Source organism: Gavia stellata, chromosome 18 (genome assembly GCF_030936135.1).
Source record: "Gavia stellata isolate bGavSte3 chromosome 18, bGavSte3.hap2, whole genome shotgun sequence".
NCBI lineage: Eukaryota > Metazoa > Chordata > Aves > Gaviiformes > Gaviidae > Gavia > Gavia stellata.
Window position 1 is genome coordinate 5,137,047 of NC_082611.1, and position 23,429 is coordinate 5,160,475.

The 23,429-nt window shown below is 40.5% G+C and overlaps 1 protein-coding gene across 1 annotated transcript in view; it reads right to left on the reverse strand.

Moving 5' to 3' along the window:
• Nucleotides 1–23,429, reverse strand: part of SDK1 (sidekick cell adhesion molecule 1) — a 419,880-nt gene that overhangs the window by 106,512 nt on the left and 289,939 nt on the right. Inside the window, exons 14-17 of the mRNA XM_059826302.1 lie at nucleotides 18,000–18,136; nucleotides 11,164–11,311; nucleotides 10,157–10,297; nucleotides 6,433–6,614 (exon numbers count right to left, since the gene is read on the reverse strand). Of these exons, the coding sequence (XP_059682285.1) occupies nucleotides 6,433–6,614; nucleotides 10,157–10,297; nucleotides 11,164–11,311; nucleotides 18,000–18,136 (608 nt within the window). The remainder of the gene's footprint in view (nucleotides 1–6,432; nucleotides 6,615–10,156; nucleotides 10,298–11,163; nucleotides 11,312–17,999; nucleotides 18,137–23,429) is intronic.

Sequence of the window (23,429 nt, forward strand, 5' to 3'; positions counted from 1 at the left end):
CTCTAAATTTTCATTAGAATCTGGGTCCTACTTCCTGCCATGTATCATAACTCCCTGTATGCTTTTGGAAAGTTATAATATTATCTTAATGACCTGTAGACATCATAAAGGTTTTGTAGTTAAGAGATTCACCAAATCATCCTGATATACAGTCATGTATATTAAAGTCACTCTACAGTCATAATGAGCTGCTTTGGCTACATTCCCCTACTAAATGCATTTTTTCTTATTCATGTTCTTTGATGAAACTGTTTATTATGAGAGCCACAAGATGTATTTCAATTTGCTTTTGTGTGCAATACTTCGTATAATTAATGGTTGATGTGAATAAGATTTTTAAAAAATCGAACTTCCTACTTTCCTGCATATTTGCATATTCAGATATTGTAACTGCCAGAGATTTGTTATTGCAGATGAAAATTGTATTAGAAGCCTTCGAGTTAGTTTGTTATCAGAAAGTCAGCTGGATATCAGACAGATAATCTCCTTCTGTCATGAAGTCTAAATCAGCTGAGCATCATCCTCTCCGTTCATTCCTCCTCCTTCTGTTGAGCTGTGACATTAGAACTCTGTATGTGCTAGGTTGATTTTGTAACACAATGATGGTACAGAACACCTATATATAACCCATACGCTGCCCACTGACAGCCACACTTGAAATACAGAACTTCGGCAGTGGTAGGAAGAGTCTGTATTTCCCAGAGCATAAGAAACACATACAGGTGACCTGAGAGTTAATGGTACAAGCAGTCCCAGCAGGACACTCCCACTGCCTTGATCATTTTCCTGAAACACGGATTAGCATGCACATTGCTGCTTCATTTCTGTGGGCATTATTTTCTTCGGTGCAGGATCCCATGGATGCTGTACAATGAATAGCAAATTTCCAGTGATTTCAATATCACAAGGATTTTATTCTAAGGGTCTGATGAGTCTTTTAGATACAATTCAAAATATTGCAAATTTTTTGAGAGGAGAAAACACCTGCATCAGCAAGCTCCAAGTTTTCATTTGCAGTCCTTACAGTCCTCAAAAAAGCCCAGGCAAGCACTTTAGGCTGGTTTACTACAGTTTTAGAAATCTGGATAACCAAATGCATTAGTTATTTCTTGCAAAAAGGGAAATATTTTTCTTTCATCAGGAGGTAATTTCCTGAAACAAGAATAAACCATCATAGCACAAAAAGTACCTGCTACAAGAAGAAAAATGGTAAAAATTACGAACAGAAAACATAAACCCTTCAGAATCTTGGAAATCATGGTTTATATTACAATTCTTCTTTGGACATCTTTATTGAAAAATCAACACCTGCATCTCAATGAATGCATTTAAAAGATGGAAAGAACATGGTCCATCTGATATGCATAAGCTTAATTATACTGCATAATATGACACATTTTTATATTTTTAATCAGTAAAATATTGGCATTATAATCGCAAATTTACTTCAAAGTGCCACTATAAAGTTCTCCTTTTATGTCCTGATATTAAAGACTTCTTTGGGTATCTGAACAGTTTTGCATTTAAAAAAGAAAAGAAGTTTCACAGAAGCTAAATCAGAATTAACCTTCTGGTCACTTCAAAACTCCAATACTTTTCCGAGATCATGGTTAGTAACTTACTGAAACTGCGACTGTCCACATAGAGGATTTTCTAATTTAGCGGTAGATATCTATCCCCTTCCTACAAGTTTCTTGTTGTCAAGCAGTACAGAAGCTGCCAGTGTCAAAGACGTGTTTCAAGAGTAGTCCCCAAGAACCTACACGCTCAGTTTTTAAACCTGTTCTTCATCATGTTTGCAAGTATTCCTCAACCATCTCACAGTGGAGACCCATTTGGGAATCATCTCAGAATTGCAGATCAAAGCGGTCAGACAAAACCAACTGTTACTTTCTTGCCAATAAAGTTTACGTGGTTGGAAATCTGTTAAGAGCTCAGCCCCCGGGACTGCAAGTTAGTGCACAGCATTCTAAGCAGAAAAGGTCATGGAAGCACTCTAGACAAAAGCCATTAAAAGGGTTTGGCTGACGAGATAATTGAGAGAAGAGAAGGCATAACGGTTAAGCATGTGTACATGTAATTATTCTGTCTCTAGCTATGTGCAAATAGCATGTAAACCCTGCAGAGATTCTGACAGCCAGACTACTGGTCTTAAATATAGATCTTCAACAGAGGCTTGTAGAAAAGTCTCCTACTCCTCCGCAGCTCCTGACCTTTGAGGTGGCAGCTTCCATGTCTCAATAAGGCAGGCTCGGGGACCTGCAGGTTTTTCACTATGCGAAGATTTGGTTGTTCCTTTAATGCGGTGGCTTGGGGTGCTAAGCTGCGCATCCCCGGTGGGAGCGGTGGGGAGAGTCTGCTGCGGGGGCACGCGATTCCTGCTGTGAAGCCTATCCCCCTACGCTCCCGGCCAACACCCTTTGCTGTGCCATGATCTGCAGCAGGTGCAGAGAAAAAGTTGTCTCTGCAATCCTACAGATGCCGATATTTGAAATTCAGTAGTGTGAGTTTGGCGCCAACTGATGAGTTTTGCTTCTTGCAGCTGGGAAATGCCGTCTTCCTTTCTTGCACGCCTCTCACAAGGACAAGCTTTTACTGCTTTATTAAGAGCTGGGGGCCAGGGGCCTCACCGAGACAACTGCTGATTTCATAACCTTTGTGATATCATTAAAAAAAAAAAAGGCAGTAAATGGTAAATGACACCTAACAGTGATAAAACTGAGAAAGATAAAATGCAGCCACTACAACTCCAACCTGCTTCTGCACAGGAGCAGCTGAGCCCAACATGGCCATGGATGCTTCAAGGTTCTTGGTAGGTTCCCCAAAGGAAGTGAACGGTATCTTTAAGATGCTTTTGCCAAGAAAGCCTGAGGGAAAACTAAGGGAAATGTCTTTTCACTGAGATAACATGGAATACTTGTAGAGGACAACCCTTATTGAGAGATATTGATCCTTATTTTCAAGATTATTTCCTACATAAAGTAGGAAGTTTTCAGTTAACCGGGTTTTCTCCAGCTCTTCTGTCTCAGTCTCATAAATTTCTGATTCACCTCCTACTGCCTGAGGAAGAAACCACCTTGGGCCTGGCTGAACAGACTCATCTTGCTTTTGTCCTTCTCTCCACACCATCAAGGCTCACTAGTCTGGTGACTCTCCCACTCTTATTCAGGAGGGGCCTTCTGCTCAGACTTCCCTGGCCTTTCAAGGTGTATATGCACAGCACAGAAGGAAAAATAACCCAATATCGAACTACATGTTGAGAGCTATGAACTTTAGGACCTAAGTCTGGCTTTTGGGATATGCATCAAAAGACATAACACAAAAGTTGGTTAATGTCAATACAAGGAGCCTAATGAAAGCTATATGTCTTATAACTCTTGCTTTGCCTAAATCTAAGGAGCGGTGGGAGTTTTTCACAGAGAGAGAAGTTCAGAAGTATTCATGCTAGTGAGATAAAAGGGACAGGCTCAAAGTAAAGGATGGAAGCTTCAGCTTTCTCAAATCAACCTGCAGGAAAAGGTAAACATGTCCAATATTACAGAGCAGAAGCAACATCACCACCACCCAGAAAGATATTTATACATCTCACAAAGCTACTCTACATGAAAAGGTATTGGGAAACTTCAGTTTTTCACATGGCAATGAAAAGTCCCGCAGGACACTGTTTAAATAAGTAAAAACTGCCCTATGCAGAAGGCTGGCACAAATCCCTGTGAAAAGTAACATCAAAGTAAGGAACAGCTGGAGAAACTCTGATGAAGAAAGACCTATATATACAGAGCATCAAAGGATTAGGCCGAATATCACTCTGAAAAGACTTTCAAGATTTAGAGACAGTCAAACTGTCTGACCCTAGCGCTAGGAAGTTCAGTGCTTTGCCAGTAAGTCTTTCTGACATTTTATCTAACTGACATCATATGCCAGTTTCTCTACAAGTTTAGATCTTTCAGCATCTTGTGAGTTTGGCTACATTCTAGAAGCTGGTGATTTCTGAAGAGCTTTGAGTAGCTGATTAGTTATCAGTGGCTAAAGCAATGCCAGGGACTAATAAGGGATTAATAGACTGGGTTCTGGTATAAATTCACAGCTTATACGGCCAGTCAATATTCCCTACGACAAAGATGCCAATGTCCTGATCTGCTCCTGCCAATGGGTTGATCTGCTCCCAGTTTTCATTTCCTGCCAGGCTTTGACTGCAGAGCACCTTTGATTAATATGAGGTATTTCAGGTATTTTTCATCTGCAGACAGACAGGTTCTTGCCAGCACAGCGCACCTCATTTAATGCACATCAGAATAGAGGCAGTGGTGGTGGTAGCAGGAGAGGGGGATGGATGGGAGTCTGTGTCTTGACATTTATCTCCGCTCGTATTAAAATCAGAATATGATTTACAAGGCAGTTTTACACATGGCTTTTTCTTACTCTGATGGTTTGGTTTAGGAAGGACATTCCGGAGCAAGAAACAGCCACTGGCTTTTCCCGTCATTTCCCAACCACAAGAAAAATAAAGGAGCAGAGTTTCAGACAGTAGCGCATTACATATGGAGACCTGATATTAAACCAGTTTCAAATGATACTGATACCAACCAACCTCCCTTTTCAACTCTAAATGCACCAAGGCTTCAAACTCTTTTTAGAACCGACCGTATGCCTTTGGTGATTTGCACAGAAACTCAGCAAGGCATTCATTAGGAGATGGCAGCGCCCATGAAGTAGATATTTACTGCTATTATTAAATACTGATATCAAATACATAAGAAATATCTAGTTTTTCTTCTATGCCTACCCACCATTCAGCATTTAGGAACTACATAAAGACAAACAGGCCATTGCAGGTTGTCCTGCAGTCTAAACACTCTTGCTGATTAATCTGAATGCAGGACTGACTACACTTAATCTATAACAGAGGATTTATATCCTTATAAATGACAACAGACAACCAATCAATAAAGGATGATAACAACAGCACGTAATATCAAGGGAAATTAGAGTCAATTGCAGGGTTTAAGAAAAAGAGCGTGAAGTCCGAACCTGAGTCTTAATAGATGGAAGGTTGAGGTGCTATGATAGCTTAAAATGTGCAAATACGCAAAGTAACGAATTACAAGCATATTCACAGAAGAGATTCAAATTCTGTGTGCAAACCAGTTCTCAGCAGAGATCTGGTCTTTAGTGGGATACCAAAAAAAAATTAATCCTGGCTGCAAGGAGAAGACTTTAAGAAAAACATTTCAAAGTCTGCTATAAATACTTCTAGAAAGAGGTTAAGTGTGCCTAGACTCCTCTAAACTGTGCAACTTTACATGCCCTAAGACAAAATATAGATAGCTTCCTTCTTTAATTGTTGTGGTTAATTAGCGCTGCATATGAATAATCTTTTCTTAAAGATCACCCCGCGACTCAAACCGTATCTAATCATGTTATAATGTACTTCTAGTAACAATTCACAAACAGCTCCATGTTCTTCACTGATTGTAAATTAACTGATGTACTGTAAATCTGCAAGTTTTTAAAATAGCTTAATTGATTTGTGACCAATAAAGCAGAGACCATGTACTGTCCAGTGCTCAGAATGCAGCACAACCCTGCAATTAAGGGAATATATGAAAGCTTTAAGGGCCTGGTAGTTAATTATCCTACGGATTTTTATACCAATCTAGAGGTGTAAACATGCTTTACACTGGTTGTAAAAAGTAATTACATATCCTTTTGTTGATGTAATTTATACTCTTCTTAAAGCACTTACCAGAAAGGTGTGGCGAGTGTAGCATAAAAATCAGGGCTTTAAAGATCATTTTATCTTCCTCTTTGCAAATGTCTGCACCATTCCTGAAATGCTACAAACCACTTCTTGTCCACAGGCTGTATTTCTCTCCCTACAGTTTATTCCATATTTCTAAAAGAAGGTATTCTGTGATTATCAGAACTAACACAGCTAGGTCACTCAAATTTTGTCTCCTATATTGCACATACAGCATATTGCATATCTTGACCACGATAAACCCAATTCCCTGCCATATTCTCTCTGACCCTCCTGGCAGAGTAACCTCAGCCCCTGCCTGTCACATGTCCTATAAATCCATTCCACGGGACCCCAGCTCTCTTCAGCTTTTCTATTTATTACTTGTGCTGCGGCCAACTCTGACCTGCAAGTGTGGTAACATGTCATCACGAGGGTCAACAAAAACAGATAATTTTTCAATTCGCTCACAGCTTTTTCTACAACAGAGATAGTAGCAGAGTCTCATCTTGTCTCCACTTAGGCATTTGAAATTTGTAGGTGTTTCCTACCCCAAGCTGTCAATCAAATTTGACTGAAATGACCATTCATTTGACAAGTTGTTAGGTGGGACTATCAGAGAGAGCATCTCCTCTTAGGAAACTGTGCTAGAAACTGTAACTATAAAGGATACATTGGTCCGATTTGCTCACCTCCCTGTAAAGTGTACTCTGTCACAGGTCTGCTGAACGCTCCCAGCCCAGCTCCATTGTAAGATGCCACCTGGATTTCATACTGGGTCCAAATGATCAGGTCTTTCACTAAGCAGTAGTTAATTTCTGCACTGGTGATGTTCTTATACTGGTATTCTCCAGGGAGGCCGGCCAGGCGATACCTACCATACGGGAATAAAAATTTGCTAGTTAATTAGATGGTATCAATTATAGCAAGTATCCTGACTGGCAAAATAGCTTCCTTTGTGAAGGGGCAATATGCAAACTTTTACAGCAGAATTATACAAAGAATAATGAAAAATAATCAGAAACAACAGACTAACTCCCGATAAGACCATATCGTGTTTGACTGCTATAGTATTTATAATCTGATCTCACTGAGATTACATGCTCAGGGCTAAACAAAACGGGTATTTTATCCTGTTTTACGGTTGCAGAAAAATTACAGCTTTTTAAATGTGGCTTGTCTAGTAAAAGCTGTGATTTAGTAGAAAAAATAGCTCGGATGTGATTTTTATCAGGGTGCTGCTGTAAATCAGCTTGAGAAATGTTTTTTTCCTTCTCCTCTGAAATCTGAAAAGGAAGAGCTCAGGGGGCTTTGACCTTCTAGAGTCTCAGGCACTGCCATCTCTGGCTTCCACCAGGATTTACTTCACAGAGTGATTAAAATAAGGGTGGAATACAGTTGAGACTGAAGTATTAGTTAAGCATTGGAATTCCAGGAGAAGGGCTGTACCAAATACAAATGAGCGGTAAACATCCTGACAAACTTTCTGCTGAGACATGGGAAGCTGAAACACTGAGTATGTTTTCCCATTTAAAAACTGCATTGCAGAAAACAGAGCCCCTTTGAGGTGTCTCTTTAGGCCGAGAAACTATGGAGAAGAACTAAATTACAGAAAACAAACCAACCTTGCAAATCTGTGAATGTGAATAATACTGTTTGTTTTCCTTCCATTAGGAAAATGGTACAATGGATGCTTACAATATGCTAATTCATAAAAAAAAAATCAGAAGGCCAAGTAAGGGGCACAAGGCATTATTATTCCGTGAAAAAGACAAATACGGAAACACTTGTATTTCTATTCGCCACACAGCTTTTATGCACTCTTGTTCATCTTTTGCTTCACGGTAGCCACCAAAAGCTTATCGACACAGAACAATTTCATTGACATCTCACAGTCTGATTTTAAATTCATCTAAGTTAAATTGGTGCAACTTCTATGACTCGACAGCTTCCTGTATTTCAGCCATATTTTGTTCTAAAGTCTTCTTACAAAGAGATCAGTTCTTAATCACTGACAACCCCTCTATTTGCTGCTGGGGAGCTGCTTGCCCGACCATATTTTGGCATACTTCATATTTGTAATGCTACACTGGTGCGATTCCATTTACGAAATACAAATGGAACTAAAGAAATATCAGCCCTCGGCTGAGTTTATTGAATGTCTTGATCCTTTTCTACTTTATGAAATAGCAACTTTTTCTTTCTCTTGTCTCCTGTGAAGGGTGTGTGCTTCCTGGCAAAGTCAATCCTTTGTGCAGCCATGTTTTGTCTCACACCTAGCAGACAAAGTGCAGAGCACTCCTGTGATTTAATCTGTTATGCTGTTAGCATGGCAGTCCTCTAAATGCAATACAGCCAGTGCGAAAAAGGGCAGAGGAAGGAGGCCAGTTCAGAAATGTCATGTCTTCATGATTTTTCTCACCATGGACTTTGACGTATACTCCATATGACTTGTGCAGTGCACCTTCACTTTTAAAGATCAGGTGTTCCATCAATTTAGTATCTTGCACGTCTTAAGCATTGGGTCTCTGGGATGCGTGGTGGTTTTCAGTTTGTTACGCTACAGAAATCAGTGCAGGAAGACTTTTCTTCAGCGCACGTTGCTGTGACCACACAATTTGACTTGGAAGAACAGCCTGGTTTATTACCTGGGACAGTTGTGCTTTTATATGATAATCTTAAAATTCCTGTCGAATGGTTTCTCTGCTCTGTAGTCAAGACAAAGCATGTAGACATCAAAAATGTTCACAGATTGAGCATAATGAATATGATCACTCTCTATTAAAATGGAAAGAGATGTTACAGTGAGGACAGGGATCAATTATGCTGATAGACGTTGTAGAAAACACTTAAGTTAAACATTATTGAAAACGCTATATGGAGAAAACAGAACAGGTTGCCAGAAGTAGGAGGCTATGGGATTGCTTTCTCAGAGGACTTAATACTGAGACTGGGTAAGACCCATTGGGAATTGCTAAGGAATTAATCCCATCATCGAGTAGACCAGTTTGAAGGAAAGAACTGTACAAGCAAGACTTGTACCCTGTGCAAATAGGTACCCAAGTCTCATGAAAAGATTCTAGCTATCGACAGGAGTTAAAGCACCTTTTCCCACCTGTCACTGGTGACTGGCCCAGCTTTCAAACTGAGTCCAGCTCTGAAAACTGCCGGCGCTTGCACAAGTGGCTCACCACCGTAATAGGCTCTGGGCAGGTGACAGGGAGATTAACAGACTTCAAGTCTGCCTGCAGAGAGATGGAACTTTCCAGCACTATTTTTGGAGCTCACCAACACTCTTAACATCGCAAAAGCATTTCCATCCATGCCAGCAAGAGTCGGAACAGAGCATGAACAGGATGTCGGCATTTAAACCGTAGCATTTAGTTATCTTTTAGCAGGTCTGAAGGACGCTGCATTAAACATGTCAGCAGCCTGCCTACAATAGGCTGTAACCATCACTTGGAAATATGTCAGTGGTGGTGCAATGCTTGGGAGTTTCCTGCAAAAACCCTGATTTAGATAATGCCTCCCTTACTAAGGGTGTGGCCCTAGCTGGCTGCTAGCACTGCAGGATGTGTAGGATGCCAAACGAGCAAGTAAGCTGTGGCTGAATTGGGCAGGAGTGAATAACTGAGTCCCAAAAAAGTACACAAGGGAAATGCTCTGCGAAGTCTCTCAGTGTGGCAACCCCCTTTCCAACACAATAAATCCTGTGTAAGCAGAAAGACGGGATGTGTTCAGGATTTCCAGTTCCTGGCCTGAATCTGTTTCTCATTAATAAATACAGATGAGGCCAAAAGAATCTTACTCATCTGATTTTCAAAACCAAATCAAGGTCTGTCATGAAGCATCTGACCTGTCATTCCCTCTCTCCATTTTGTTTGGCACAAACCTGAAGTTTATTGATTCTATTCTTGCTCTTCCATAGTGCAGGAGCCCTGTTGTGTCTTTGATAAATTAAATTAACCTGTCTAACAGGAAGCTGAGATTGTAATAAGCAAATATACATCTCCAATGCATAGGCTGCACTGTACCAACTTCCCACGTGAACGCTTTTAGTACTTGGTGCTTCACTTCACTTTGAAAATGGAAAAAAGCTATCTGGATGCTGAAAGTCTCCATAGGGAGCTAGTCCACTTAGGCAGTCTATTCGGAGTAGCTAACAAAGACCCCAGCTCACTGACTCTCTGGTATAGACAGGCTAGAATTTAAGTGCCTGCACCCTTGTGGCCACTTGAACAGAGGTGTTTTCTCATCTGTAATAAACCAGGGCAGCCACAGCATTTGTAAATAATAACTAATATATTTAATGGAAGTAGAAATAGTTTTTAATACACTCTTAAGTCACACCATCCTGAATTCCCTCATGCACACACAGATCTAACTCCAGACTTTCCAGGTTAGGAAATTACTTGCCTTAGGATGTACCCATGAAGAACTCCATTATGTTCACTCTCGGGAGGAGGTTGCCACTGGACCATGATAGACTGATTGGTGCGCCCACTGGCCACTATGTTTTTAGGTGGGGCACTGGGAGGCTCCTCAGGTAGCATCAACCTAAGTAGAAAAGAATGTGGTGGAGGTGGGTGTTGAAATAAATGATAGATAACGTTTCTATTACATGTATCCACTCCATGTGAACCAGTTTCTTTTATCAAAGTCTGATGAAGAAGAAGAAATATAGCGTTGATCAAACTGCTGAAGACATGCATGAAATAGTTACAACAAATCAACATAATAGGAAATCAGTTAAGCAAGCAACAAGACAGACAGCTGAGGTAACCTTATTCTCTCTGAATCACCCAGGCTCCTACAACTCTTTAAAAAGATTACAAGCCTGAATGAGTTAGAGCTCAGGTCCAGTGTCTGTGACTCCTTCCAAATTGTTTCTTTCAGCTCTTTCAATATTTTTCATATCAAACTCCTACATTTTGAAAAAAGCCATTTAGAGTTTGGCTGTTCTGCAATTCAAGCTCACAGCAAGCTCTGGTTCAGAGAAGAAGGGGGATGCATTTGAAACTAAATTTGATGAAGCCATCCTTCTGTGTCGCATCTGGGTGAATTCCAGAAGTGACATTGCAATGATTGGGTGAATGCTGTACTCCTTCCCCGGCTAACTGCTGTGGCTTAGCACAAGAGCAAAAAAATACTTCCAAGATTCTGCTCAGATGATAGTCTGGAAATATGAGGGCACCTCTCCTATCGCGTGCTGATATCCCGCATCGCCTAATTGCCATTATCACCAATTACTGACAGCTGCAGAGCACTCTCCAGAGGCCTGGGTAATGCTAACTGCTCCGTTCCCCAATTATTGTGCAAAAGACGACTTTATTTTCTTCGTTCACAAACAATCAGCAGTTTCTTCCTCCCAATAATTCTAGGTTATTGTACCTTTAGCAGACAGATATTTATTCTTACTGTACCTGCTGGTCTCAGAGCTGTACTGGCCCTTTCCCACCTGGTTAACCGCACACACCCTAAACTGGTAGGTCCGGGCTGGAGTGAGTCCGCTCACAGTGACACCGGTCATCGTTGGGTCAAGATTTGATAGGTGAACCTTCCAGGGAGAATCTGTTGGAATAATTTACATGTGAAAAATCATGGAAGTGCTTGTTAAAAGCCCTGCAGAAGTGCGCAAACGCCTCTGACTGCTCAGAGCTCTTTGTGCTTGTTTTCCTCAGAGGAACTTTGGGAAGAAGTTTCTTTTCAGCAGAAGAAACCTTCCTGTCAGCCCACACGGTTATGCAGATTGCACATTTGTCTACTGGAAAGCGATGCTGCACATGTCATGGCATAATAAATAAAAACTATATTCATTAACATTTTAATAAAAGAGGAAACAAGCATGATAAAGACAGATGGGCTGTGTATTTCACAACCCATCTGTTTGGCAGGCCATTACACCACCACACCCGTGAGTGGCTCTGGTGGAAGGACTGCAATAAAATTCGCAGTCAGTTTGGAGTATCTTCCTACCCAGCTTGCAAGCAGGTGTAGAAGCGTGAGTCTCTCTGCCAAATCAGCCCTTTGCTGTAAGACCTGAGAAAGCTTCTGCTGCGAATTCTACATGTCTGCGATTTTTTGCTAGAGATAGTAGATGGCATTCAGTCTGCTCATTTCCTAGGAAGATTCCCAGGTATAAACAGCCCTGGCAGTACTATAAAACCCTCATTGTCAGTTCACATAGTTGACAGACCGAGCTCCTCTGATGCCCAAATTACATTTTCAAGTTTTCTGACCTCTTTGAAATGAAACATGTTGAAAATCAAATATCCTGACTTCTTTTCTTCCTAGGCTGGTGTCACACATTCTTCCCAAAGTCACGACTGAAATAGTCAAGGAGAAGTGACATTTGGTCTGTGTTGCAACAGTACAGCAATGGAATCAGCCAATTTAAAGATTTGTTCAGTTTTTAAATAATACCAGCTGTTTTCATGCTCCCTGCTCAAAATCACTAACACTTCTGGAAATTACCGAGGAGCTAGCTGTAGATTTTGGCAACGTATCTGTGCATGTTGCTCATCAGAAGTGCATTGCAGCTCCTGGCAGGTCACCTAGACGTCTGCCTGAAAATGAAGATGAGAGGTCCCAAATGTGGAAGGCGGCTAAACTTCACACCAAGATGTAAACCACTAATTTAGTGCTTTTCTGGCAGATTCCTTAGCAAGTTTAAATCCTCTGGGGCGCGATGCCAGTTGGGCTATAAACACTGCACCTTCGAATTATTCAAAATATATTTATTCCAGTAAAGGTTTTCCGAGAACAAAATCTTTTTTAACAGGAAAAACGACACAGCAGAATACTGGGAATGCTGGAGAGGGACATTTGCACAACAGTCAAGTTCTGTCCCCACCAGCTGATGATGATTTACCAAGAGTCACTTCAGCTGCAAGATCTTGATGACAATTCATCTTAGCTGAATGTTGAACTTCTTTTAGAAAGACCTATGCTACCTAGAAAAGCATTGGTTAGGAGTTGTTTGCACCCTAGTTCCTTCTGAATTTTATCAAGCTTCTCTTGAAACTTCACAAACAACTCTTCACCTCGCTACAGCCAGAGTGCACAATAACAAATCAAAGTAAGCCAAAGTTAAGGTACGGCTGACTTAGTACATTGCCTGAAGCAGCTTCCTGAGGAAAATGGAAGAGCAGACACCAACAAGAGAGTGAAATACCCTTGTATGAGCTACTTGGGTAGCGGTCCATTTCCTAGAGCATTTCATTTGTTTACTGCTAGTGTAAACACCACCTGAGAGTGCTTAACCCAAGCAACTCAATGTAGTGAGCAGTTTGATTCAACAACAGGGCCTATTAATCTCTTCAGCACCTTGGGGCTTTGCTCTGTTTATATGCTGCATCTGTAGAATACTTTATTTATTCTTTTTCCTCTCCTGGTGGAAGATAAAAGATCTGGCAGGAAGAGAGATTAAACTGAAAACTAATATAAACGAAGCCTATTCATCTCCTGGGCGCTCCGATTCGTAAAGGAAAGTGGTTTGGGGAGGATTTGCTCGCTCATGGAGCAGTGGATACAGTGAGTGTGCAGAGTATCTTGAAAAAATTTAAATGGCAAGTCTTCTTTCTGACAATCAATAAACTAAACATTTTGAAAGGCTGTTCTCCCTCCTTCAATACACAACAAACCCCAGAATTGTACAGAAGCTTGTTTTACCGTAGAGAAGAGCAATTCTGATATCGGAAACATGCCATAAAATTTTCAACACTGACTCTCTTCTCCTCCAGGGATGACTGTCACTTGTCTGTCCCAGGAAGCCTGGAGAAGCTCCATGGTGACACAAGACTTGCCAGGTCAGACTATTAAATAAGCCTCTGTTAGATTGAACAGGCTGTGCTAATCCTTCATTTAACTTAAACTGCCCAGAATGTACTCTGGGCTTTGCTTGCTTGCTCTTCCGCTGTAATTGCTACTGTCTGAAAAACTTCCATGTTTAGATCTCTATCGTCTTGCGGATATTGGGTATTTTCATATAACTCTGATTGCCTCTCCAAGTTAATTTATTGGAAACAAAGAATCTCACAGGTTGCTCTCTACTTTACAATGGGATTTTGGGGGTTTTAGAAATTACTTTCTTTCTGTCAAGAATTTTTGCATGCACTTGCAATATGCTTAATAACCCTGCTTACTCACCAAGAAGCATTTCTTCTGTATTTCCCTATCTACCTTACAATTCATGCATTAATTTCAAATTCCTCAAAAATCATTTCTAATTTAATATTACAGATTAGATCTACTGCGGAAAGCTAGTTTTTGCAGGTTTGGAGTACATTTCCATCTCCTTCCTTCTCCAGGGGGAGAAGCATAGGCGGTAGTATTGGAATTTGCCGTACTGACGGAGTTTACTGAATTAATCTTTCAAATTTTCATGTCAATATGATATTGCAAAAAGTTCAAATAAAAATTAAATGGTTCATCCTTTGTTTGGTAGGACTTCAACAAGGTCTACCAATGGCCTGAGAAAAAGTATCTTTTAACACTATCATATGTAGATCTGCATCACAGTCGTAATGAACAACATAGTTTTACTTTGATTTTTACAAAGATTTATCAATGTGTTCAATTTTTATCATTTGAATATTCCTACCAAATTCAGAATGACAATTTATAGGCTTTAACTTAAGCATGCATAGATACTTTTCATAGGAGCTTTTATTATCTCCTCATTGGCACAACGTGATGAATCTGAGTTATATCATTACATCACACAGCACAGATATCCCAGAATACAATAAAACAAAAAAAATGGGCTTTTATCTTAATTGTACTCAGCAGAATTCTTTAAGTGTTAATTCAGTTCTTCAGTTAAAAGACTATTCAGAATATTTTTTGATTAATCCCTGAAACCTAAACCTCTTTGGAATAAAATAAGCATGTCCCCTTCTAACTCCATGAAGATACTTCATTTGAAAGCCGAGCTATATCGCAACTGGGTCTAAACAGGTCATGAAACATCCAAAATTATATTAGTGCAAATGACAGCAATGCATGCTACTATTTATTTGAAAATCTTATTTCAAATGAAGGTTCACATTGCTGGCTCCGTGTGGGCAGGAATACTTAATGACTGTGTTTCCCTGGAACTGTGTTTTTCAAATTAGATTATAAATTTGCCCCCAAAATGTTTAAGGCCATATGTCTCAAGTCACCCACAGACACGGTCTACTGTGAATTCTTGTAATTTGAGAATTATTGCATTGTGCCAAACACATTCATTTTAAAAATTAGGTGACTAGAGTTGTTCATATTTCCAGCAATTTATGTGCACGATCTGCCCCTGTTTTTTCCTCTAATTAAAATAAGGTTTTTATATCTTTTTACTGAGTTGATATTAATGAAAAGGAGTTCTAATCCATGCCAGGTGGAGTGACACGCCTCTCTCTAATGCAGCTAGTAATTAGTCCCCTGAAATTTACACTCGTTATATTGAACCCTCTTCAGCTATTTCTCTGAAACAGATACCGTTATTATGTATTCATTTATGGTACATGCTTCAAAACGTACAATGGATCCTAAACCTATTAGAAAATTATTCAAAGCAAAACAGCTAAAAAAATGAACAAAACTAGGCTATGTTTTGGCACCTGTAAGTGCAAAGCAAAACCCACGTATTAAAACTCCACAGAACTAAAAACAAAGTCTCCTGTGCAGCTCTGCTAACTGGAAAATAAATCGTAATTCTGATGCCCCTCCCTAACCTTTACAGGTATGGGAGCAAACGGGCATGAGGATATTAAGCATATTGCACTGCTGCTGACAGTGAAAGAGCTACAGACCCAAGCAGATGAGCTCACGGAGGGCATACGCCGACTCCTTGACAGTTACGCTTTCTGCGGCACAAATAGGATCGACAGAAAACCTGTAAGGAAATTTTCTTTGAAAAGCAAAGAGAGATTCTGCACAGTCATATCAGACAAAACGGTACCTACACAAGATCAAATGTCAGCTTCGTTCACAACCGTCACTTGGGACGGGGAGGGGAACAAAGGAAAGGTGGTGTTTTCCAAAGGAGTAGGAGGTCTGTAGAAACTAGATATTAACCACACACTACTGATATCAAAATAACTCAAACACTTCAAGAAAATAAAAAACAAAATGAGACAGTGACAGTATGCAGACATTAAAGTCAGCTTTCCAAACCAAAGTCACTGCTGACGTTGTTCCACTATTCTGTTGGCATCCGTAAGGCTGAGCAATAATATATGAAATGAGAGAACACAGCAACAGTGGAATATTCAAGGGCTTAGATTCCTCTCTGTCCTACTTCTATGAGGAACCGTTTAGACATCGTACATAAAAGCAAAGTAAATAAAGATAAAGATGAAAACTGAAAGGACAGCAAGATTTCTGGGAGTTAAGACGCTCAATTCACAACAGTCCTGATCTGTGTTTGGTTTTTGCAGCTGCAAGCTTGCTGAAGTACATACACCTATGATTTGTGATAATGAGACTCTCTCAGTGGTAGACTGCAAAGCCATCAGCCAAAATTATTGGCTCTATCATGGAGTGAGCGAGGGTTCACAGGATCCTGTGGAGTTCTGAGGGACTGTCTGCATGATTTCTGGAGAACTATACCTGATTTTTGCTGAGCCTTCTACAAATTTCAGTGAATGAATTATAGCATTTTCAGAACGAAGGCACATTTACCCCATTCCTATACTAGAACAACTGCAAAGCATCCTTGCTGGAAAGGCATCTGAAGATCTTTCAAACTTCTCCTGGCACTGAGCGAGCTGCCTCCTCTTTCAGTGACTCTTCCCAATCAATGCAGCCCAGCACAGGACCCAAGTGCGTATGTTCTGCCAGCTCTGTGCTGCCTCTATGTAAATACAGCTCTAGTACCTTTGCATCGTGTTCCCAGACTGGGAGTTTATTAGCTTGTCATTGTCAAAGCCACTGGGAAACATGAAACGCAAGGGTAATGTCCTTGGGTGAAAAAACAGGTAAGGAAAAGCAAAAAGGCAGTTACTGGCCTGTAGTCGATAGGAGGGGAAGGAGAGAAGAGTGACGATAAAAAAGGTGGTGATAAAAAGGTTGAGAAGGGGTGTGAGTGCAGAGCACTGAATTTTCTCAGTCATTTGTTACAAAAAGATCAGGAGTCTTTGCTCAAAAAGAACTGTTTTAAGGACAGCAGTTCTGGGCGTGACTTGGGATTTCTGCTAGGATTAGAAAACCGCACTTTGCTTAACAGATGTCAAGATCATCAGTTCTGGGACCTCCACATCTGAAAAGTTATGCACTCCAGCCTGCAAAGCAAAAGGGTTGTATGTGATCTGAAGCTCAAGTTTCATCTCAAGCTCTCTGTGTGGCAAAACAAAATGCTACTCTCTAGATAATCAGAAATCAGGACTGTTTCACATTCAGTTATGCAGTGGCTAATTTCCACATGTCAGAAAAAGTGATGCTCTTAATTTTTTCATCAAGAATCAATTGTTAGGCTTGAATTTCCAGCTCCTAGGCTGATAGAGATTAGAAAGTATTGCCAAGGTGACCGATTTCCATATAACCTCATCTTTCCATCAACTCCTAAAGAGGCATTAGCAGTGTCCCTGAATAACCTTGCAAACCGAGAGCCACAAAGGACCAGATGTACAGCATGACAAAACTGTGAGAAGTAGCAATTCGCAATGACCGGGTTTGTAACCCATGAAGCTAGATATCTGGATATTTTACAGTTAAGCATCCTCAATCAACTACCTAAAAGAAGGGTGTAAAATGATAACCTGGGGAAAGTGGAGAAATTACATGAACCGATATACAGATAAGATAGTAGCTCCTATTGACATTCAAGTTTGTTCCTCTGACAGAGCATTGGTTCCTTATGTTATCATACTGCCTGCTTTTTTCAGGTATAATTGGGGCTCTAAATGCATCAGGATATCTATGAACCCAGAGCAAAAGACAACAATGGGAAGAAATAAAATCTGACTACCGGTATTTTACGGATGTCCAACAGAAGCACTGATGAATGAGCTGCTGTGCCTCAAGTCTAGCTGGCAATGCTGGTGGTGAAACTAAGGCTTTCCTGTACAACAGTTCCACCATCTCAGGCCTCTTTTCATTGTTTAACTCTTCCAGTGTGTGAATAGTTGAGCGTAAAACCCAGGGCTTCCCCTTAGTGCACATCCTCTCATTTTGCAAACAGTAGTAACATGTTGTTAGTAGCTCTGGTAAAAGGTGAGTCTGAAAGAAGGCTGAATAATTAAGAAGAACATGAGGTTGAAACATATTTGACTTTACTCACTGTTCTCAGAGAGCTCGACCATGTAGTAGAGAACAGGGCTGTTTCCATCAAAGGGACGCACCCAGGAGAGCATCACGCTGCGGCTGTATGAGGAATTTAGAGTGGCCAGAAGATTCTGAGGGGAATGAGGCAGCTCACTGTTAAGGAAAAGAGAAAGGGAGGAAAAAACAGCACAGAAAAATCAATCTACATTTCATTCAGCTACAGGCTTACAGGCAGTTAAAGGCACACGACATCAGACTTGTATGATGATAGATATAAAACTACCAGCAGCTAGTGTACAATTAAATAAATGAAAGACATCTCTGAAGTCTTCACAATTTTATCCTATTTGGAAAAAAAAAAAAATTATACTGAAAGTCCCAAGGCTGATGCTTAGAACAGCTAATGGAAATGTTGGTAATGTGGAAAAAAGCCAGTTTTCATACTGTTTTTGATTGAGACAAGTTGGTCAATAAATTTCCTCTCTCACTTTTTTCCCCTTCTTACGATGATGCCCTAGCAATATGACAGCAGTAATACATATGAACAGTAAACCACATGGGAGATATGATTTAACATGGAATTTTTCATACTCAAGGAAGCAGAAGACATTGACACTATCCATATAGAGCTACTAATCAAAATTACCATATGTATTCTTAGGCTACAGAACAGCTTGATTTACTCGCGGATTCAGGCTTATCCTGTCATGGGTAGAATCTTTCCTTCCTGTAATAAGGATTTTTTTGGAAGCACCCAACCAGAAAATGTAGTGAAAATGCCTGCAGAAAACCCCATGGAAATACAAAATGAAACATTAGAAAACAAAAATAACACAGCAGCTCAATTAACACGTGTAATTTCTCCACATAAAGGCAATTTGTGGAAAAACATTTCATTTGTACTCATTGGCTGAAAGTCGGAGGCTGCATGGTGCAGTGAGAAAACTAAATTCTGCTACATCCCTTAAACGTTGATCTGCATTAAGTGATAAGAGCCCTTCAGCCGTTATATCTGAGCCTGATTTCTGCTCCTTATCATCCTGGTTCCTGAGGAGGACAAGGATCTCGGAGTGAAGGAAAAGCAAGGAGGACGAGTTTTTACCCATGCAATCTATTGCTCCTCCCCAGAAAAGCTGAGGGCAACCCTTCCCTCAGCGTGCACCACTGCTGATCTGCTCTGGCCAGAGCAGAAAGCCGCAAGGGTACCTCACACACTTAATTTAAAAACGTAGTAATTTCTGGTTGTAATGTATCATGCTACTGAAGGCTTACAGTTATTTAAAAACCACAACTCCTTAGCCACTCACAAAAGCAAATACAGAGTCTGGCTTTAAGCCAGAACAAGAAATGTTCTGGATTTGGGTTTCTACTGGAAGATTGAGGAGCATACAGAGAGCCAAACAATAGTTTTATCATTTTTCTGTTAAAACTGTATGCTTTTGTGATGGCTACATGCTGTGGAGTTAATGTCAAAAAAAAAGTTGCAGGAAGAGCCAAGGAGTGGCAAGAAAAACACACAGACAATGAGAACACAAGTGGAAGACACTCACCTGCCCTCCTCTCTGTAGATTAGAAGGGTTGATGCTTCCTAAGGCTAAACCTGGGACTCAAAGTGTCATCTCATCTCATTTGACTTTAAACCCCTAACCAAATTAGTAGCACAGTCACCCCAGGCTCCTTCTGTAGTAAACATGGAATGGCACCTCAGGGGGTGATTCAGATCTAACTTCATTAAATGACTCGTTCAAGACGCCTTGATTATGAGGAGTTTAGGCTGACCAGGTTCTCGCTCAGGTCTGGGCATGCACAACCGAGCTCCAGGCTTCTGATGCACTGCCAGCTAAGACACCCTCAGTTTTAGGCTGGAAGAAACATCAGGCGCAGGAAGGAGTGTGTGGGCCCAACAGAAGCAGATTTTGACCAGAGCACTGCAAAATTTTGGATAAAGAAGTTTAGGGAAGAGGGAGGCCTGGAAACAAAGTAGGAGGGCAGCCGGCCTGCAAGGCAAACTGGCAGGATAAACCTGTGATTTCAAAAGGGTGGAGTGGGGATTTAAGATATGGCCATTTACCCAGGGACTACAGGAGTGTGCTACTTAATTTTGAATGAAACATGAAATTATAATAAACATAAAACCTCCACTACAATTTATCATATTATGTCCTAAGCGAGCTGGTTGGAAGAGTTGTTTTTGTGATTAAGCTGGCAAAGGAAATTACCGAAGGAAAGAAGGGGAAACGTCTTGTTGCGACATGGCTCAGGGAAGTCCCAGGCCCCACTTCCCTTATCGCCAGGCCCTGGGGGGAAGAGCTCAGAGCCGGGCTGTGGCTTCAGCTGCTTCCAGAGGACGATGCTCACACAGGGAACAATGTCAGGGGAACGGCTGAGGGGGAGCTCACAGCAAACTTCGCCCTGTGTCACTCCTTCTCTGGGAACTAAATAAACACTCCTGGAATGTATTAAGGATAGTTCCAGGGTATGCATTTACCAGTTAATCTTGTTTCCCCGTACATTTAAAAGGGTTGAATTAACAGCTCGTTTGAGGACTAAGAAAGACTTTACAGCTCAGTCTCTTCTTAGGGTCCAAGTCTCAGAAGACTTTTGGAGGAGAGGGAACATTCCCTTTTTCATGTTTTTTAACGCACAAACCGAGTTTAAACGTGGGGTTTTTTTGCTTAGGATTTGGGTTTAGTTGATTATTCTCTTAGATTGACACAAAATGGTAATCAGTCAGCAGCGTGAAGGAAACGGGCACTTTCTGTTCAGACAGAGATTGAGTAGCGTGAGCTGCAGCAGCCATACAGTACACCTATCTCCACTAATAACATATTCTTTAGCCATATGTGTCCACACTGAACAGCAACAGATGGTGCTTACAGATTTAAATCCCTCAAGGCAGACATAACAAGTGCCTAAGAAACACACCTGGACAGAAATAAATATTTAAAACTACAAAGACATTTCAGCACAGAAGTGTACTTCTCTCTTTGTAGTACACAAAAGCAGAGATTAATAAATAGTAATTCTTACTTTAGCAAGCACTTACACTTTGTCCCCTTCTCATTTGCTACCACAAGGGATGATAAATGAGACCTGTACCACCATCACGAATATTCACGTTCCCAAAAAGAGATCATTGCTTCTTTTTTCCCTTGAAGAGAATTACTTTTCCTTGCCGCTAACATCCAAGAAACCATTGCAGGGAATGGTAGTTTCAACCCTTCTTCAGGATGAGAAGGACCTTGGACTAGAACTGCTCAACTTTGATACCCCAAGAAAGTGGATGAGGTTTAGTATAGTAACACCCAGGGCACAGAACAGCCCTTGATCGGACACTGGAAGTTTATTTCCAGCATTATCATCTTTCTTTTTTTAAATTCACTGAAGCCCCAAACAGGAAATATCTGAAGGTTTTTCAGTAGAGGATATCTTAAGACCTCACTCCTCTAATGCTGAAGAGTTGCATGGAGGCAAGTTTTCCATAACTTACTTTGTATAATAGGAAAATATGTATATGGACACTTTTAAATCTGTAATTGATAGATAAGCCCAGGGTTAATGGCATAGCCACCAAGGTGACCTGAGGGGACTCTGACAAAGCAATTAAAATAGGAGATTTGCAAGAAAAGAACATGAAGTCATTGCGACAATCCAGGAGAGAAATATTAGCTAGTTGCAGATGATACTCATTTAAGACAGAAAGGCTAATGTTTTGAGTCAGCTCATCACTGCCAGAGGGCAGCTGAAAAATTCACTCAGCAAACACATAGAGTGTTTATAAAATTAGCTAAAAGCAGACTATTTGCTGAGGGAAATAAACCAGACATGGTTTGGAGAGATTTCGGAGAAAAATGGTCCAACAGCAGGTAATTAGAGCGACTGTGACTGAAGAGGGGATTACTAAAAAGGCAAGGGAGATTAAACAAGTTTTCTTGTCAGTTTATAAAAAGCCCCACTCCTATTTCATAAATGATTTCCTAAATCAGCCCCGCTATACAAGTTTTCCTCAGGAGCAGGTGGTTCATCTGCTAGACCCGACAACAGGGTAAGAAGTTGAGGCAGGAAGCCTAACAAAGCACTCAGCCCTGATGGCTTTGCTCATAAAAGTTAATAATGTTTTAAATTAAGAAACATGTCATCTGTTGCTCAGGACTTTCCAGTTTCTCTTGCAAAAGAATCCTCTCCAATTTCTAAACACAAGAAGGATTCTTGCAAGGCATCCATTAGTTCTGAGGTTTTTTGTCTCTCGCAGGCCTATAACGAGGTGGGTTTTTTGAAATGAAAGGCTTGCCAAGTCCCAGAGCGCTCAGATTTATTTCCCGTTTCGTTTCGGTGGCCACCACAAGCTCTAATCTACAGATGACTTGGGAAACGCTTTTGAATTTTATGCTTTCTTTTTGCTAAAAACACCTACGTTTCTGATATACCTTCGATGACGAACAGACACAATTGTATTTCTGAGTGTATTTCCAGGTGGTTTTTCTCTTTTGAGTATCAAGTGCATTTAGACTTAGCAGTGAACCTTACTTCTTGGACGACATCTCAATAGAGAGCGTGGAAAAATAAATATAAGCTTTCTTTCCAGTGAGGAAGGAATAATATATTTTCAAGTTTGACATCCTTCCTGTTTTCACTCCCTGCAGAAAGGAAAAGAGATGGGCTATTGGAACCGAGGGATATGGGATCCATATGAAGATAAGTTTGTAACGAGACATCATTTTGATCTGTTACTCTGCATTGGTCTTACTGATTTTATTTTTAGTAATCAAGCTATTTTCATCGGATATATTGGGAGGAAATTGGAAGTAGCAGCAATTAGAAATACTCTAGTAAAAAGGGTATCAAAAGTCATGTATAAATGATCGACGAAGGCAATACTGTGCATTCTTGGCAACCCACTGGGTTTTATTGTAAGTGGTTAGCTCCCCTTTCCTGCTTTTGAAGACGACAGAACAATAATAGTTCTTTCTCTGGTGAAAGAGAACTGAAAGAAGATTAACTTGCTGCCAGGAATAAATTGTCTATTTTTGTATTACATTGTCCTCCCCACATTTTTGCATAGAGAAAGAGCCTAAAAGATTTTACTATATGTTGTGACATAACAGAGGCTTGTACAGGGCTTTGATTTTCCAACAATGCAGCATTACCATACTTTTCAGTCACATTCATACAACAAAGAGATTCTTTAGTATGGACTGCAGACAGGCTGATACCGAGCAGCAGGTATCATCAGGCATAGATAGTGGTAATTCTGCATATTTTATATACACTGAGAATCCTCAGGATACTTTGAGCTGCTGGAACCAGCAGAGTTTCCTATCAGGTGAACGATACATTGTGATAACTCAGCTTATGCAGCTTTAGGAGCAAGCGTTTTTTCCTCTATAGGTATTTCAGTCTGGTATTTACAGGTCTATAAAAGTAAGCTAAATGAAGCTGGGATGTT